Source organism: Nelumbo lutea, chromosome 1, assembly GCF_056320005.1.
Source record: "Nelumbo lutea isolate HS-2025 chromosome 1, American lotus-T2T, whole genome shotgun sequence".
NCBI classification, from domain to species: Eukaryota; Viridiplantae; Streptophyta; class Magnoliopsida; order Proteales; family Nelumbonaceae; genus Nelumbo; species Nelumbo lutea.
Window position 1 is genome coordinate 105,240,628 of NC_142684.1, and position 19,928 is coordinate 105,260,555.

At 39.9% G+C, this 19,928-nt stretch overlaps 1 protein-coding gene across 1 annotated transcript; it reads left to right on the plus strand.

The window, feature by feature from the left end:
• Nucleotides 1-12,318: 12,318 nt before the first annotated feature.
• LOC148876572 (UDP-glycosyltransferase 91C1-like) lies at nucleotides 12,319-15,776 on the plus strand. Its single transcript, XM_088949377.1, has 2 exons — nucleotides 12,319-13,901; nucleotides 15,455-15,776. The coding sequence occupies exons 1-2, from the start codon at nucleotides 12,460-12,462 to the stop codon at nucleotides 15,477-15,479; spliced, it is 1,467 nt and encodes a 488-aa protein (XP_088805503.1). The 5' UTR covers nucleotides 12,319-12,459; the 3' UTR covers nucleotides 15,480-15,776.
• The last annotated feature ends 4,152 nt before the right edge of the window (nucleotides 15,777-19,928 follow it).

The following is a 19,928-nucleotide window of genomic DNA, read 5'->3' on the forward strand; positions in this document are numbered from 1 at the left end:
CTCCCTTGGAGAGAATCTCAGAGTAATACGAGTGGGACCCTAGTGGGGACCCCCTATTTATAACTTGCTAGCGAAGAAAATCGACGGCTAAGACGCCCTATTGGCAAATCGATGGTCAAGGAAACTATACTGCGCAGGCTAATTTGAATGTTTAATTTTGTGTCCCTAACTTGCACGCTCATTTAAAATTTCAAAACTTTAACCTCTCTGTAGTCCCACCCATCCTTGAGCTGAGTTGGAAGAGTGAGTCGAGCGATTTGTGGACTAACCGAACAAATTACTGTAGACTAAGAAAAATGACTACGAGCTACTTCCTTCTCCTAGCTAGTGTCAACTCGGGAGTGGGGGGGCAATTGATGAGGGATAATTTGGCCCTTTGAATGACATCATGACATGTGGCATTTCAAGACAACTCGAGGACACCTAAACTCCAAATAAGTTGATCACCTTGGTAGAGAAGCTAGTAGTAGCTCGCCTAGTGCCGACTTATAATACCTTGGCCTTGCCGGTCTAAGGGTCTTCGATGTGAGAAGTGACCTCCTCAATGGCCTTCCTAGTAGACTAGGGTCCAAGTGGTGACCTACGAAATGTGCTCGCTGACCTATTCCTTAACCTTATTATTAAGGCCAACTTCTCCAGGGTAACAACGCTCAATCGTTAAGTCCGCCTACTCGCATAATTTGCATTAGAATCGATTGAACGAATCTCATCCCTCTGCATGGATCACGTAACTAACTTAGATATCCTCTCTGAGATTAGCAGAAGCAGTCCCTCGGGAATCTCAGACCCATTATAAAGAGCCTTCGGTTCCTTGCACCTATATAAAGGCATCACTTCCCTAAGAAAAGGTATGTGCAACTTATCTCTCATAGCTCTCTAGCTCTCTCACTTTTAGCTTTCTCAAATATCTTTAATTTGCTAACTTAAGCATCGAAGTGCCCACCTAGGTAAAGCAGCCTGGTCACTCTAACACTCTCTCTTTACAGGTCGACTCGACGAACTAGCCAGCTTAACATCTGAGTTGTCCTCCAACAAGGAGCTACCAGATCATGCATCATCAAATAGTACTATAATTTTATGGATTATTAAATTCAATAAGTAATTAATATTTTAAAATTTAAATAAAAATATTATTTTAATAAATAAATAATATTGAAAATAACTAATTTCATTTATACCAATTAATAATTCTAGAAAATAACTTTCAAAAAATTATTGTTTATTAATAATAGTTTTAAAAACTTAATATTTATTTATTATATATTTATCTATACTAAAATTAATATTTAATTTCAGTAATTATTTATTGTTTTTGTGATAAATATATTTTCAATAAAATTATGTATAAATCTATTTTTCTTTTGTTATTTAATAGAAAGTTTTCAATAATTATTAGAGTCTAAACTACCATTATTTAGCATTTTAAATTTAATTTATTGTGTATTTTCAATATAAATTTTTAATAATTATTTGAGATTAAACTATTGTTCATAGGTTGGTTCAGTTTAGCTATAGGTTGTTTGGCCAACAAAATCGATCTGGTTAGGTTGGGGGGTTGCTCACTAAGGTTATATCGGTTTGGGTTAATTTTCAGTTTGGTCGATCGGTTCAAAAAATTAAACTTAAAAAAATTAAATTTAAATTAAAAAATTACAATTGCATTATTTAAAAAATAAAATTTATGATATAAACTATTTTAGCCTAAGAAACATTGGAATTTTCCCACTTTCTCGTAAAAAAATATATATTAAAAGTAATATATATATATATATATATATATATGGTTGGTTTATTTGATTTTAGTCAATTTATAAATGGCCAAAGTGAAACTGATCTAACCCAGTCAGGTCAGGAAATTGTTGAACCAAAGTCGACTGAAAATATTAGAATTCGGGTTGGTCTGTTCTATTAGTTTGATTTGGAATGGAAACGGGGTGGGGTGGGGACAAGGAGCCTCTCCCCATCCCCATCCCCATGAAAATCCCCATCCATGTCCCTATCCCTATCCCTGCTAATGGGGACAAAGTTATCCCCATTCCCGTCCACACAAGGATCTCCACTCCTTATGATTCTCTATAATGTCAACCATTATATTTTTGTTTTTTATTTTATTTAAAAAATAAAAATAAAACAAATAAAACTTACAAACATATTCAACCATTATGCATATATATATAATACATATATATTAGCGGGGATTAGGGACTACACGGGGCAGGGGGTGCTCTCCCCATCCCCGCCAATGGGGATGAAAATTTCCCCATCTCTGTCCCCACGGAGGGAAAATATCCCCAACTCCATCCTATTTGGGGCACATCCCAAGATAATTGAGAAAATGGAGAAAATTGCCATCCCTAAATTTGATAAACAACCTTATCTAAAATGAATTATTATTATTTTTGTATTATAAAAAATTATTAAAAATAGTATATAAAATATAGATAATTATTAATTATTATATAAAACTAAATAATTGTATACTCTTACATGTTTTTATTTACTTATGTTTAATAATTACTAGTATTAATTATTAATTAGGGTAAAATACAAAAACCTCCCCTCTAGTTTAACTTTAGCAAAATTCTCCCTTCTATTTTCAAAAGAATTGACAAAAACCTCCTCTCCGTTAATGAATCAGATGAAAAACATTGAAAATTACGTTTTTATCCTTATAGATCATCTAAGCTATTTTCAAAATACCAGTTCTACCCTTATTCAAAAAAACTCATTACTCTCTCTTTGGAAAACAGTCGAACCCTAAACCATAACATTAATAGTTGCAAGCAGACATAGTGCTCAAAATATTCCACTTCCCAGAATATTCTAGCAATGATTCTTCATCGGATGACGGTCGTTGATGAAGGGTGATTTGGCCCGACCTAGCAAAAAAGGGACACATGGGCACAACCTGACTAAGAGATGACAGCTCAGCCTGGCAAGCTTAGTTCGCAACAATTGAGCTTGGGTATTCAATCACCTCGGCACAAGATCACATCGGCGTAGGGTCACCTCAACGCAGGGTCACCTCGGCATTCAATCCAGTTCAGAACAAAAAGACTGAAGTATCAACTCGGGGCTACCAACTCGGACTGCCATGTAACGATCCCGGAAGTCTCTCCAAAAGACTCCGAACCTCATGGGATCACGCCGCGTAACAACAGGCCTAATCTTCTCCCCGTCCGGATCAGGTGGATTTGATAGTCTTTATCAATTGATGCGTTATCCCCCAATTAAAGTGGAAATGGATCCCCTCAAGATGAAGATCCTAGAACTGGTCTACAAAACCCGCAATGGCTCAACTATATATAGGCACCAACCCCAATGACATGAGGTAAGCGTGATTTTTCTACTATCTAGCTCTCTAAGCTTTCAGCTCGCATCACAGTTTACTAACTTAAGCATCAGAGCAACCTCGTTGGGTTAACCACCTCGGGTTCTCTGATCCGCTGTCTTGCAGGTTCACCTAGCTCGTTGGCAGGGATATCCATGATAGTTGCAACAAAAATGAACTGTCATAAATAGTACCGAAATAAAACAAAGAAAATACAACAAACAATGACCTACCAGGACTCAAACCGGCTTGCATGAGCTTCTCCTCAACCACGAAGTCTTCGAAATTCAGGCTAAGCTCCGCCCAAAATCAAAGCGCCTCCCTCGTCTTCAGGTCCAACCTGACACCAGGGTCTTGGATGGATGCCCTCCAATGGGTCAGGAAAGGCTACCCCTCAGTGTTGCGGGCCATGAAATAGCGCCTCTTCCAGGCCGAGACCTTGTTCGGGAGCTCGTGCAATAGTTTGAAGCCAGGACGAGGTGACAGTTAATAAGTTCACCTGTACTCGGGCAGAACACATGATGAGTTCTTTTTGATGGAAAGAGTAGAAGAAAAGTAGTCTTGAAAAAGAGAAATGGTTCCTACGACGTTGCGGATGGAGTTCGGGTGCAACTAGTCTATGGTGATGTTGAATAATTTTAGGATTTCAACTATTAGAGGGTGAAGTGGAAGATGAAGACCAACTACGAGCTGTTTCTCAAAGATCACGATCTCGTTGTGACCATGTTCCCAAGGGAAATTACCTATGGAGATACTGTAGACGAGGTCATTGGAAAGTCTGTACCAGGCTACTGGGGATAGGAGCCTGTCCGCCGTCATTGTCGATGGGCCAAAGTTATCTGGCAGTCGACCTTGACGTGAGGTGGAAGCTAGGCTACCAGAGGCCTCTCGCTCCCCCCGAAGTGAGTGTTAGACAGTGTATGCACTTAGCTCCAATCAGAATGATGTACATTATGACATTTAATGTAAATGAATAAAGTACATATTTGATTCATGTTATTGTGGTGTGTTTATGTGTAATACCCATAAACTGGACACATATGAGACTTTGTTAGTTTAAAATGTTCATAGCCATTGGATAGATCTAGGAAGATTTATCCTGCTAAGGCTGACACTGATGTGCCACCAAGTTGGTTGGGGTAGCCTAACTCAACTGCCAGGGTGAGACCTGAGGTACATGCAGTGTAGATTTACTTGAAACCCTAAGCCAAACCAGAATTCCAGTATTGCCCTGGACCTTGGTGATTAGTGGGAAAAACTGGAATGTTACACCTGATCCCTAGACTCGATTATGATACTGCACTAGGTGTCAGATTGGGTTGTCTTTGATATGCCAATCGGTGAGATCCTTAGAGGGGGTCAAAACCTGTGTATGTTGGGACAGTTCGAGAATTCATCTGAGTGGGTGATCATAATGACAGGATCAGCCCCTTTGTCGGACAAAAGTAATGATCGGGGATGCACTCTCTCTGATGGAAACCTAAACTACCGGTAGTTGATTTCATTCGTTGAACTTTGTTTGCAATATATATATATATTATGGTTTCAAAATGTTTGCAAAAATGTTTTAATTCTCGGGATCCAAGTAAGTAGAGAGTGCAACACTGTTCCTTGCAGTCGAGGGAGAGGTCCTCTCTTGTCGGGCAGTGTTTGAACATTATGGGCTGAGAGGTTAAGTGTAAGACCATTGAGGGTAATACCTGATGGGCTAATCTTGCATCTGCCCATAGTCCCTAGGTTTTTATAAGGTGGCTTGGCCTAGGGACCACTTAGTGTAAATGTTGGGTCCATTAAGAGCCCATGGTGATGGGCTCAGGGGTTCACTGTCCATAATAGTGAATTCGGCTAGGCCTTGTAATAGAGGATAGGCTGAACCCATGTGGCTGATGTGTAGATCAATGTTTGGGTCCCGCACCATACAAGGAAGCCCAAATGGGCATCAGTTTGGAAGGTTAGTGAGCACATGGACTTAATGGGCCTAAAGCCCAATTTGAACTAGTTTAATTAGATTAATTAAAGAGGGGCAGATCTAGGATTTAAATCAGTAAATAGGATAGGGAGTTATCCCTATCCACTTAGAGAGTCCAGATCCAAATAGAGATTTGGATCAGGAAGCTCCTAATGAGATTAGGAGGGCTAATCTAGATCTGTAGATGAGATAAGGGATTATCCTTATCTCTTAAAGAGAGTCTAGATCCAAATAAGGATTTGGATTAGGAAACTCCTAATGAGATTAGGAGCTCTCTTTAAGGTTATAAAAGGAGGAGGAGGGCGAACTTTCAAACACAACAACTCAATCAGATCCCAGATCACAGAAAGAGAGAAGACATCAACAGTAAGACTGCATCATTTTCTGCTCTTGCGCCCTCCTCCTGCTACCGCCATTGCCAGTTCGTTCTCCACTGTAGGAGCGATCAAGAAGTGTTCTTGATATTAGTTTTTGGTGAAAAAATGATCTTAAGTCGTGCTCACATACCCTCCATCGAATTCTTGCTGAAGGACTCGGTTCTTGTGAAGAACCACCTACTAATTCTGCTCCACCCTACGCTGTGTCATCTTTAGTGGGAGTATTCTTTGGAGCTTTCCTTCGGTGTGAATGCAGATTTTCTAAAATAGAGAATGTGATTCCCACATGGGAGAGAGAGAAATTTTTTAAATTTTGCCTAACCTACATGCAGGGTTCGGCTATCCATATGATGGATCTCTCATCCCTTCAGTGGTATCAGAGCCAAGTTCAAATCTTGAACCGAAATAGATCATATCTGAACCTGCACAAATGGGTAGAAGGTGTTCTACCCGATTTGTGTCGATAATTGTTTTTCTAGGAAATCGGTTCCCAGATTTAGGGCGAATGATCTGAAATTAAATCTTTTTAAATCTAATATTTATTTAGAATTGTTCTTTATAATTATCTTGATTTATGGGTTGTTCATACGGTGGAGATCGAATTCTTTAATGGCGTAGGAAATCTGCGATTTTGCAGCTCTATTAATTTTGGTCTGTAATTAATTTTTTTTAAATTTCTAGATTGAATGTATAGGAATTCGATATGATGTAATAATAATAGAAAATTAGGGTTTTTCTATTTTATTTTGTTTTATGATCGAACCTGGATGCGCAGGAGAAGGAGATTTCGTAGATGGAGAAATCACTATCTGCAATTTGCAGTTTGTGAAACTGCAAAATATGATCTAACATCTGCTTTGCAGGTTGCAGATGTACGAACAACCCTAGTTCTGATTTTTGATTGTCTTTAATCAGTGATTTAAATTTTTTTTATATCAATTCTTGAATTAAAAATCAAACCCTAGACCCATTCGAACCAGATCGGACCAAACTGGTTGGACCGAATCTGTGGTTCGATGGGGGCTGATTTCAGCCCTAATTTCCCACTCTTGGATCAAGAGATTGATGTTTAATTGTAAGACTTAATTCGGCCCACACTTGTAAGGCCCAGTTTTAAATGTTAAAACTGCTCAAGCCCACTAACAGCAGAAAAGCTATATGGATCGAACTGCTTAATGCTATTCAGCTCATATACCTAGATAATATTAATCAGTAATATTATGGATTAAATTGGGCTTTAGTGATGGGCTTTACAGATATTAATTGATTGGATCAATTCTATCCCTGCATGTGATGTATGGATGTGTAATGTGCAACGATCATGCGCCATAAGTACTTGGCCCATGCAGATATGATAGTGGCTCTTGCACACACCATGGCTGAATGCACATCATTGCCATGATGTCCCTAAAGATCATTGGATGATCTCCCTTTGTGGTGGGACCCACACCTCCTTGAAGAGGATCTGTGTGGAACCCTATCCGTTTAGGGCCCACCAAAATCTGGCTTTATGAAAGTTAGTAGGAGCCATTTTGGTTTGACCTAAATTAAACTAGGGCGTAGTAACTTTCTTCCCTCCTGAAATATGAGTGCATGTGATAGGGAGATTCATATGATGAACTCTCTAAAGGCCTTCCATCATTAGCATGAAGATGGATCCTTCAGTAATGAGGAATGTCTCATAAGTTGATAGGGGCATCATAGACCGATGTGGGAGGGGCCTATCCTAAAATGGAAGACTCTCTCACGGTACCTTGGCGTTCACGAATATGATGGGTGAACTCTCACTGGACAGGAAGGTTTAACCTAAAATGGCAATGAACCTTGTCTGACAGAGGCCAAAGGGAAAACTCATATGATGAGTGGATATGATCTTTCACAGAAAGGTAGTAGGGTTATGCAGCTGAAACAGTTGGCTCCATGCACCCTATGCCCTTAGCTCCAATTAGAATGATGTACATTATGACATTTAATGTAAATGAATAAAGTACATATTTGATTCATGTTATTGTGGTGTGTTTCTTTGTAATACCCTTAAACTGGACACATATGAGGCTCGTGTTAGTTTAGAATGTTCACAGTCGTTGGATATATTTGGGGAGATTTATCCTACTAAGACTGATACTGATGTGCCGCCAAGTTGGTTAGGGTGAGACCTGAGGTACATGCCGTGTAGGTTTACTTGAAACCCTGAACCGGACTAGAATTCCGGTATTGCCCTAAACCTTGGTGATTAGTGGGCAGAACTGGAATGTTACACTTGACCCTTAGACTCGATTAGGATACTGTACTAGGTGTAGGATTGGGATGTCTTTGATATGCCAATTAGTGAGATCCTTAGAGGGGATCAAAACCTAGGTATGTTGGGACAGTCCGAGAATTCATCTAAGTGGGTGATTAGAATGACAGGATCAGCCCCTTTGTCGGACAAAGGTAATGATTGGGGATGCACTCTCTCTGATGGAAACCTAAACTGCCGACAGTTAATTTCAATCATTGAAATTTGTTTTGCAATATATATATATATATATATATATATATATATATATGGTTTCAAAATGTTTCCAAAAAGGTTTTAATTCCGGGATCCATGTGAGTAGAGAGTGCAGCACTGTTCCTTGCAGCCAAGGGAGAGGTCCTCTCTTGTCGGGCAGTGTTTGATCATTATGGGCTGAGAGGTTAAGTGTAAGACCATTAAGGGTAATACTTGATGGGCTAATTTTTCCTCTGCCCACAGTCCCTGGGTTTTTATAAGGTGGTTTGGCCCAGGGACCACTTAGTGTAAGTGTTGGACCCATTAAGAGCCCATGGTGATGGGCTCAGGGGTTCACTGTCCATAACAGTGAATTCGGCCATGCCTTATAATAGAGGCTAGGCTGAACCCATGTGATTGATGTGTAGAACAATGTTTGGGTCCCACACCATACAAGGAAACCCAACTGGGCAGCAGTTTGGAAGGTTAGTGAGCACATGGACTTAATGGGCCTAAAGCCCAATTCGAACTGGTTTAATTAGATTAATTAAAGAGGGGTGGGTCTGGGATTTATATCAGTAAATAGGATAGGGAGTTATCCCTATCCACTTAGAGAGTCCATATCCAAATAGAGATTTGGATCAGGAAGCTCCTAATGAGATTAAGAGGGCTGATCTAGATCTGTAGATAAGATAAGGGATTATCCTTATCTCTTAAAGAGAGTCCAGATCCAAATAAGGATTTGGATTAGGAAACTCCTAATGAGATTAGGAGCTCTCTTTAAGGTTATAAAAGGAGGAAGAGGGCGAACCTCCAGACACAACAACTAAATCAGATCTTAGATCATAGAAAGAGAGAAGACAACAACAGTAAGACTGTGCCATCTTCTGCTCTTGCGCCCTCCTCTCGTTGCCACCATTGCCAATTCATTCTCCACTGTATGAGCGATCCAGATGGGTTCTTGATATCAGTTTTTGGTGAAAAACTGATCTAAAGTCGTGCTCACATACCCTCCATCGAATTCTTGCTGAAAGATTTGGTTCTTGTGAAGAACCACCTGCTGATTCTGCTCCACCCTACGCTATATCATCTTTAGTGGGAGCAGTCTTTGGAGCTTTCCTTGGGTATGAACACTTTCGTTGGGAGTTACTGCTACTCCGTATCAGGTATATCCCTCTCCTACCTTTTGGTTTCAGATCTGGTTTGGTTTAGGTTCTATATTGATCCTTTAAAATGTAGATTTTCCAAAACAGGGAATGTGATTTCCACATGGGAGAGAGAAATTTTTGAAATTTCGCCCAACCTACCTACAAGTTTCGGCCATCTATATGATGGATGCCTCATCCCTTCAGTGAGTCCACCTCAGGAGGAATCTACTGCCCGAGTCGAGGTACCCACCTCGGCTCCAGCGCATTCACTGCTCTCGTTAAGAGGCTATCGAATCTAAAGCTAGACATAATAGAATGACACGGAATCGAAAAAGAGAGCTAGGGGAGACTCACCAAAAGAAAGACCGGAGAAAGGAAGACGACCTCGGAAAGACACTGAACTAAAGGACTCGAGCGCGACCTCAGATTCCGAATTAGCGAACTTGTGGTGAAGAAAGTGAGGCCCTTGCCTCCTATTTATAGTCGGTGTGTCTGTGGATCAACGGTCGAGATCACCATGATCTGACAGCTCCTAGGAAAACTGGTTGCACGACCCCCAAGGTTGAAATTGGTTTAGCGCTTGTTTTGACGTCCACAGAGTTTATAAAACGGCGTGATGTCCGCGTGTACATAAGACACAACCTGGGTTATTCCTGTTTGAGTCAGGCGTCCGAACAGGTTCGACCAATGATTCGCCCATCAAGCCGCCTAGACCTCGTGTCAAATCCACCTAGACTCGTCATGAACTCCCCACACCGGGTTGAAACCCCTGGCTAGGGGAGTGGGGGACATTTGATGAAGGATGATTTGGCCCGACCTAGTGAAAAGGGGACACGTGGACATGACCTGACTTAGAGATGACAGCTCAACCTGGCAAGCTTAGTTCACAACAATTGAGCTCGGGTATTCAATCACCTCGGCACAGGATCACCTTGGCACAAGGTCACCTCGTCGCAGAGTCACCTCGACATCGAGGCACCTCAGCATTGAATCCAGTTCGAAACTAAAAGACTGAAGTGCCAGCTCGGGGCTACCGACCCGGACCGCCACGTAACGATCCCGGAAGTCTCTCCAACAGACTTTAAACCTCATGGGATCACTCTGCGTAATGGCAGGCCCAATTTTCTCCCCGCTCGGATCGGGTGGATTTGATAATCTTTATTAATTGATACGTTACCCCCAATTAAAGCGAAAACAAATCCCCTCAAGACGAAGATCCCAGAACCAATCCGCAAAACCCGCGAGGGCTGAACTATATAAAGGCACCAACCCCAATGACACGAGGTACGCGTGATTTTTCTACTCTCTAGCTGTCTAAACTTTCATCTTGCATCACAGTTTACTAACTTAAGCATCAGAGCGACCTCGCCAGGTTAGCCACCCTGAGTTCTTTGATCCGCTGTCTTGCAGATTCACCTAGTTCGCTGCTTGACTGGAAGCCAGATCATCCTCCGGTATAGTCATTACTCAGATCACACTACATCAGTCGTGTTTCATCTTATTGGCCGATTTCTTCACCAAAGTTCGTTTTCTTCACAAGAGTTCATTTTCTTCTTCGCGAGAGTTCGTTTTCTTCATTCTTCATGAGAGTTCGTTTTCTTCTTCCTTCTTCACTATAGTTCGTTTTCATCTTGCAGTGGTTGTGTTCGGAATAGTTCGTTGTCTTCTTCACTGTAAGTGGGTAATAATGGAGTGATAGAGACCGACGCTTAGGAAACATTGGACGGTCACTTAGGACCCATCAAACATGCGTAACAGGGGTAGCTCTTTGGAAACATTGGATTAGGAAGAAAACAGGGGCAGGTCCGATCCGACCACAGATTCCAAAGAAATGGTGTAGTAATTGAGTTGAGGTTGCGTTTGAGGCCATCAGAAGAGAAGATGAGATTTGGGAATGGTAAATTACAGAAACCTAATCGGTTGAAAATTGTGCAATCTGGTCGGTTGGAAATTGCAGAAACCTAACCGGTAATCCCCTCTTTCTAAACCACTGGTAAATCATTGGTAAATCAGAACTAGAACCAATGGTAAATCAGAAATAAGGGCAGTGGCTCTGTATTCATCGTCTTCCTTCTCCGGTAAATCATTGGTAAATCAATCCTGCATGAGAACCTTCAATCAACATATCTGACGATAATAGAAGGAAGACAGACCAAGATTGCCAAAATGACAATGATTTACCGCTGTCAGAACCTTCAATCAACATTGCCAAAATGACAATGTAAATCAATCCTTCTATTATCGTCGGAAATGATTTACTAGTTGTTCATCGTCAGAAATGTTGGTCTATGTTCATTGTCTTCCTTCTATTATCAAAACCAGAACCACTGGTAATTCATTACATTCATTGTTCTACCATAACCACTGGTAAATCATTGGTAAATTAGAACCAGAACCACTTTCAGTTGTGCTGCCTGAGAAACTAAGGTCCAAAACTAAAATTGAAGACGAACCATCTCTATCTACTGGTAAATCCCTAGCGAATTAAAATGGGGCTTCGTCGTTCCTCTCCACTGGGACCGAAGGTAGCGTTCGTTCCCCTGTTGTGAAGAAGGGAGGATTTTGCACTTCTCGGAATACCCAGAGTTCGTTCGTTCTCCAATGAGACCGAAGCAGAGTTCGTTCGTTCTCCAATGAGACCGAAGTAGAGTTCGTTCGTTCTCCAACGGAACTGAAGCAGAGTTCGTTCGTTCTCCAATGGGACCGAAGGCAGAGTCTAGCCCAAGTCATTTTCTTCTTCACGAGAGTCATTCCACTTCTCGAATTATTTGCTTCCTGGTTCGTTCTCCTGTTGCCACTCTCCCTTTCGTTTCTCACCCATTCTTCAGGAACCAGGATAATAGGAGAGGGAAAGGGTATTTTAGTAAACATGGATATACAATAACTTGTATAGGGGTAAAATTGGTATTTTAAAAAATTATCATCGGTTTAACGTTTTTCGTCTGTTTCATTAACGGAAGGGAGGTTTTTGTCGATTTCTTTTTGAAAATAAAAAGAAAATTTTCGTCTGGTTCTTATATTTTACCCTATAAATTATTATAAATTATTATAAATGTTTAACAAATCTCTTACATCGCACGGGCCCTGCTACTGATATTATATAAGGAGGAATTCTGGTGCAAGCAACCAACTCCAAGAGATAGCTAAATTAGCAGAGGGACATGACTAACAACAATCTTCACGTCGTCATGGTTCCATGGCTGGCCTTCGGCCATCTGATCCCTTTTCTCCAACTTTCCATGGCTCTGGCCAAGGCCGGAATCCGCGTCTCCTTCATCTCCACTCCCAGGAACGTCCAGAGGCTCCCAAAAGTTCCTCCAAATTTAGCTGCTCTCGTAAGCTTTGTCGAGCTCCGCTTACCCACTGTCGAGGGCCTACCCCTCGGAGCTGAGGCCACCGTCGACGTCTCCATGGATGAAATCCAGCACCTCAAGGCGGCCTACGATCTCTTGCGCCATCAGGTCAAGCAATTCGTCGCTAATGAATCACCCGATTGGATCATCCAAGATTTCATCCCCTTCTGGGTGGCCGAAATCGCACGAGAATACGGCGTCCCATTAATCATCTTCTCTGTCTACTCTGCTGCCACGCTGGGCTTTCACGGACCCCTGGAGTACCTTACCAATGACGGTCATGCAAAATACTGGACGTCACCGGAAAGCATGATGTTTCCACCGGAGTGGGTCACGTTCCCGTCATTGGTTGCCTTCCGGCGCCACGAGGCAAACGCCGCATTTGCCGGGTTCTTTGGGCAAAACGCGTCCAGTATAACGGACAACGAGCGAGTAGTTGTAGCTGTTGAAGCATGCCAGGCCGTGGCCATCCGTAGTTGCACGGAATACGAACCAGACTATCTGAACCTGGTCGAGAAGATATGGCGGAGACCGGTGATTCCAGTGGGCCTGCTTCCACCGGCGCCGAGCAGCACAGAACCAAAAGAAAGGGAAGGAGAGTGGGGCAAGATATTTAAGTGGCTTGATGGGGAGAAACCCAGAACGGTCGTGTTTGTGGCGTTTGGTAGCGAGTGCAAATTGAGCAGAGATCAAGTGAATGAGATAGCCCACGGGCTTGAGCTCTCGAACTTGCCATTTTTATGGGCTTTAAGGAAGCCCACGTGGGCGGTGGACGAGGACGACGCCCTGCCGTCGGAATTCAGGAGACGGACGGAAGGTAGAGGGGTGGTGTGCATGGGGTGGGCTCCACAACTGGAAATTCTGGGGCACCCTTCGATTGGAGGGTCGTTGTTTCACTCAGGGTGGGGATCTATCATAGAGACGCTGCAGCATGGACACGCCCTGGTGGTGCTGCCGTTTGTGGCGGACCAAGGACTGAACGCACGGCAGCTGGTGGAGAAAGGGTTGGCGGTGGAAGTGGAGAGAAGCGAGGAGGATGGAAGGTTCGAGGGGAGCGACGTCGCCGAGGCTCTGAAGAAGGTGATGGTGGATGGGGGAGGGGAGAGCCTGAGGGCCCGTGCCGCATCGATGCGTGCCGTTTTTGGCGATGTGAAGCTCCACCAAGACCACTACATTGGGGGCCTCGTTCAGTATCTGCAACAGAAACAGCAAAAGCAACGACAAAACAAAAGCACTCTCAATGATTATAGGTAGGGATGCAAATTGCAATTGAGCCGAGCCCAGACGAAGTTTGGCATGTGGCTCAGTTAATGAATTCGAGTTCGGCTCAAAGGCTCGAAAATAAATATATTTATATATATGATATTTTTTTGTAATATATAATATATTCTTATATTATATAGAATAATATATATATATATATATAATATTTTATAATATTCTTTATAATATATAATATATTTGTATGTATGTATGTGTTAATCGAGCCAAGTTCGTTAGCTTTTGAGCCAAACTTTTTATTGGTTGAGGTTGAGTTTAAGATAGATTAGAATTGAATTCAAATCAAGCCTAATGAATTCAATTCAGATTGGAATGATCTATTCCCATAATCTGTTTGGTTGAGACAAAAATTAAAATCAACGGAAATGGAATGATTTCATTCTCAAGGAAGGAGAGGACATAGACATTGCGTCTGGTGGAATAATCTATTCCATAAAAAATGGAAATGAGATTTTTATTCCACCCAACCAAACAACTAGAATTGGAATGACCTATTCCTCAGATTCTAAACCCCAATTGTGAACCAAATGGAAATGTATAATTGATAATTCCAAATTGTATGCTTGTATTAGTCATCAGCTGATTGGTTTGGAGGTGAAACTTAATTTAAGACAGATATTAAAATTATGATTCGGTATATTTATAGTGAAATTTCAGTTCGTGCAAATGATTTTTTTTTTGTTTGGGCATTTATAACAGTTTAAATCGCTTTATGAAGATTTTTTTCGAAGTTAACTGACAGAACGCTAATATAGGGGGTCTTTGTATAATAGCCAAAGTTCAAAGGGTGTTTATCGCAAAAATGTCCGAAGTCTGAGGGTCCTACAATTTATCGAATAAGTAAGCCAGCGAAAGTGTCCTTTGACAAAAAATAGCTGTCAGGAAAGATTTGCTTAGGAGTCCGAATCCAGAATTTTCAAATAAAAGTCACACTTGATTCCGAGGTCTAAGCCCCTGTTTGATAGCGATTGCTTCAGCCTGGATAGGTGTGGTTTGCTCATGGCTAAAATTTAAAGTAAATGATTTATTGCCTTTTTAAAGTGAATTAAATGATTAAATAATAAAATATTCAAAGTATGGTAATTTACCCAACTTCAATCTCAAAAGAAACAACATTGTTAAAATCTTATATCGGGAGAACTAGATATCGACGAAGACACTGATATGCAAAAATTTTAAAATCTCATCCTTCTAATGCCTATATAATGAAATGAGAGTTAAAAAAATAGAATGAAGTATTGGTGATATCTGATGTATTAATATTTTAGGACAAATTTCTTAAAATATATTATCTCTATCCTTATTATTTATATATTATCTTAAAATGATTTTACGTTTTTTGATAATTGACTAGTTTTACGTGTCGTTAACATTATTGGTGTTTCGTCACAATCTGTATACATGTCACATCGTATATTTTTTTTAAAACTAATATTACCCTCTGTCATGTTCTAACGAAAGGTTTGTACTCAAATGCCTATGTTTGAACGGGAATCAGTATTGATACCTTTTTTTTCTGTAGGTCTTCCTCTCCTAAGAACCGCTGATGGGGAGGGAGTGGCGGGGGTGAAAATTGTAATTGAGATGACTTCGGTGATGGATCGTTGATTGACCGAGGATGAAGCAAATTTGACGTATAGCAGATGTATAAGGCCTTTCCATGAATTATAGACAGTCGGAATGCTGAAAAGACGTAAAAAGCATTTTGGGCTGATTTAAGGAAATTTCAAATGAAACCTTTGCGTATTTTGCATTTTATTCTAATACAAAAAGATACGAAAAGATGTATAAAAAGACATACATCTACCAAACTAGTTTCAAGTTTCTCAGATTTTCATGCAAAATCTCAATGTATTTTTTGACCGTTAGAATTACCAAAAAATCTTCTAAAAAAACTTGCCAAATGGGCCATAAAATTGTAAGGCTCGTATCATTGGGCAGACATGGAAGAAGACTAGAGGTGTAAAGTGGGTCGTGTCAGGCCAGCACGGCACGACCCATGGGTAGCCCGCACTTTGTGCAGCTCGTGCATTGCTCATCCACAGGCCATCACGGGCCGTGCTACCCTCCCTAGTGAAAAATTTGAGGGTCGGGCCGGCATGGCCCACGGCTCAGACCCATGTGGGCTTGTGGGTCTTGGGCCAAGTAGGGCCGTGTATTGGGCCAAAGCTATGTATTTCAAAAAATTGACAAAAAAAACTTAAAATTTTAATTTTATATGAATTTTGTGTATAAAATTACTTATATATGCAATAATGAAATAAAATTAAAAAAATATTTATTTTATTAATATATTATATACTATATATTATATAATTATAATATATATAAAATATATATAAATATATATAAAACATATATATGGGCTATGCCACAGGCCGTACTGGGCCAGGCTACGGGCTGGGCCGGGCGGCACGGCCCAATTTATACCTCTAAAGAAGTCCAGGCAACTTGCCATGTAAGAGTGCATGAGTTCAGAGACTTTATCTCGCTTGTTATGTTTAATGCTCCTTCGAAGTATAGCTATATTTTGTGACTTCTTTGGGTCCAAATCATGTTCACTGGTAGGCAGTATACTTATAGTTGCTTCTTTTGAACCGAATTTGTTGAATTGGTATTTTAGGTGAGATATCATTGGTGACATGACGTCTTCAACAGTCATGCAATGCTTTTAATTCGCTTAACTGATTCTTTGACCAAGTAGGTTATATTTGGGGGTTGTTTGGCATTTTTGTTGTTTTTTGGAGCAACGGCATCATATCAAAAAAACGATGCTCCAAGAAACAGACATTTATTTGAAACCGCTTTTTTCATAAAAAATGGTGCCCCAAGATATGCCTCAGAAATTGGGAAGTCATGGCTTGGAGCAATGCCAAATTTGACATTTCCTGGAGCCGTAACTCGTTGCCAATAGGGCAGTGATGTGGCACTAGATAATGGGTACCAGTGCTGAAAACATTTTTTGGAGCAATGGTACCAAACATGAAAAGTTGTTATTGCTCCAAGAAGCGTCCTACCTGACAACAACGATTCCAAACAAAAATAAATGCAACATTTTCTAAGAAAATTGTGCTCCAAGCTACACATCAGCAGTAAGAAAACTGTGTTGCAACTATAGCATCGATGCCAAACATATACTTGGAGTATTTATTGTTTAGTATCTAGTGAGAGTAATTTGGTCATCTCAATCATATTGTAATGCGTGGCCTTCGGGTGATATCTCGGCACTGAATAAGCAAACTAGCTCGACAAGTTAGTTTAGAGCACCTCGTCTAGGCCGACCTCTATTTCAGCAAGGCCTAGTAGACCTTGTAAGATTACGATGACCTATATCCTAGAAGCCAGCCGAGCTGTAAGAATCCAAGATGAAATGCAAGGAATAGCCCGGTAACCCATTCCAATAGTACGTTATCGAGTCGAGATCATGGTTTTTAAAACCAACTCGAAGATCAAACCAGTCAAGGGTCCGGTTACCGGGTCAAACGGTTCGATTGTTCGAACCGAGCGGTCGACCCGTTCTGATAAAAAAAATTAAAAAATTTAAAAAATATAAAAAAATTATCAAAACCGCTCAAACAATTGACCACCCGGATCAACGGTTTGTTGACCAAAATCAACAATTTTTGGAGAAAATCTGGTTTTAAGGAAAAATGGAACCAGTCACCTAACCTATTCCCGATTTTTCTAGTCTGACCGTCCGATTTTGAAAATCATAATCAAGATCTTTGGAGCATCGATATCTCGACCGTTGGACCAACTTACGACATCGCATGCCTCAGAATTACTCGAATAGATAATAACCTCCGCACAAATCTAATAATTAACACATTAACACGCCCAAAAAAGGGAAAACGGTTCCGCCTGAACCATCGTGCTACCTGTTATGGCATGCGTGCCGAGCTGGTCCAAAGTCGGGTGACAGCCCGATTTGCAACTCTAATCATATCAATCGTTTTGCTGTTTTGGGCTTTAATAATTTGGCAAAATATCCTTGATGCCAAAAAAAAAGTTGTTTATTGGAAATGCAGTTCTGGGCTTTAACACCAGTTCCCCCTCTCATTATTTTAGTTTTTAGATTTTAAATAGATCTTGGGACATGGGGTGTCATTATTTGACCCCTTTCTCATTCTCAGAAAATAATAATAACAAAAAAAAAAATTTGCTGCTATTTTAATTGAGTGAGGACAATTTAAAAAAAAAAAAAAGTTCTTTTCAACACCTTATACACATTTTTCATAGGAATAATTGTCCACACTGACATATGCATATAGATCTGCCTATGCATCTAAACACTTGACAAAATCACGTTTGATTAGGCAGGTTCAACTTTAAACGTTTATACCACCACCCTTTGGATGGAATTATGTATACCAACTCTTTTGAGATTTTGCAAGCAAAAATTTTGAGGTGAGGGACTTACCATTTAATACCGATTAACGGATCTGTCTGTTGATTAATACATCTCATCTAGTAGTTGTATATTAGAAATATTTGGTTGTACTTTACATCACCTATGGGTGAGCGTGGTTATCAATTATATAAAAATCTACTGTGATGAACAAATCCCAACTGGTGGCAATTATATAAAGAGGAATGCTGGCTGGTGCAAACCACCTCCAAACTAGTCATTATCATGTGTATTGCATCCATTATTTTTTTGGGGTTGATTCAGTCTTTATAAAATTGTGCTCTCATCGTTTTTAAAGTCCTTTTCAGTCTTGCCTTAGAATATCTCTTTACTTTATATTTTTATTTATAAAAAGATAATTCCAAATACAATGTTGTAAAAGACCGAGATAACATATGAACCATAATTGTATCCGCACCAAATCTGATTTTCGGTTATTTGAAACAGTCTTGTAGAGTGTAAAACAGTTTATATAAATTATAAAATTGGATTAATTTTGTATCGATAAATTTATTTTCTTATCAAACAGACTTTTAGCTATAACGGATGCAAACATGAATTTCAATATTTTATCAAAAACCCACTGGGATGCAAATTTTCTTATCAAAAACCCATTGGTCCAGAATGCAACTTTACCCTCAACGAGATTTACACTCAATTTGCATCCTTTCCAAATGAGACGTCATTGGTGACGTGACATCTCCACCAATCATACAATGCTTTTAATTCGATTGAAAGCTTCCTCGACCCGATAGTGTAAATTTGGGGTATATAACTCTTGAAAAGAAATGGGAAAACTAAAAATGAGACGTCATTGGTGACGTGACATCTTCAACAATCATGCAATGCTTATTAAAAGCTACTTTGACCCGATATTATAAATTTGGGGTATTTCTTGTTCAATACCAGTGTTTGGAGTATAACTAGCGAAAAGTTGATCCAACCCAATTCGTATAAACAAGGTTAGAGGTCTATGTGTTTGTAACCGTGGAGTTTTATTATTGAAATAAACATTTTGTATTTGATTTATTTGATTAATAAGAAAATTAATGATGCATTCATTTATTGAGATTTAGGTGCCATATCAGCAAAATATTGAATAAATGTCCACTCATTGTTAGGGAAAGTGTTAAAATGAAAGTCTCTCAAATGGTAAATGTGCATATAAACTAAAGTTTACTTTTGTAAGTCCTTATGCGTATAGAATCACATAATGGGAGAAATGTTGAAGTGGCACAATGGTGTCTCTTTGGTAGTATTCATTTAATAAATGCCTACGGTTCCAAACACACACTACTTGAACATAAGAATGACCCAACCCAACCCGGAAAAACTGGGTTGGGTTGAATCATGGGTCAATCTGTTGACTTGACTGATAGGTCTAATTAAAACTATTTATATATTGTTAGAAGTTTCTATTCTTTAATCTTTACTCTTTGAATTATTAAACAAGTTCTTAATTTTCTATTAGGAATTTTATGATTAATTCCTTTAATCTTGTTTTTTTTATATATATATTTTTTTATTTTTTAAATGTCCAATAATTTTTCGAGATGACCCAAATTGACCAATCGTTCGACCTAAATTG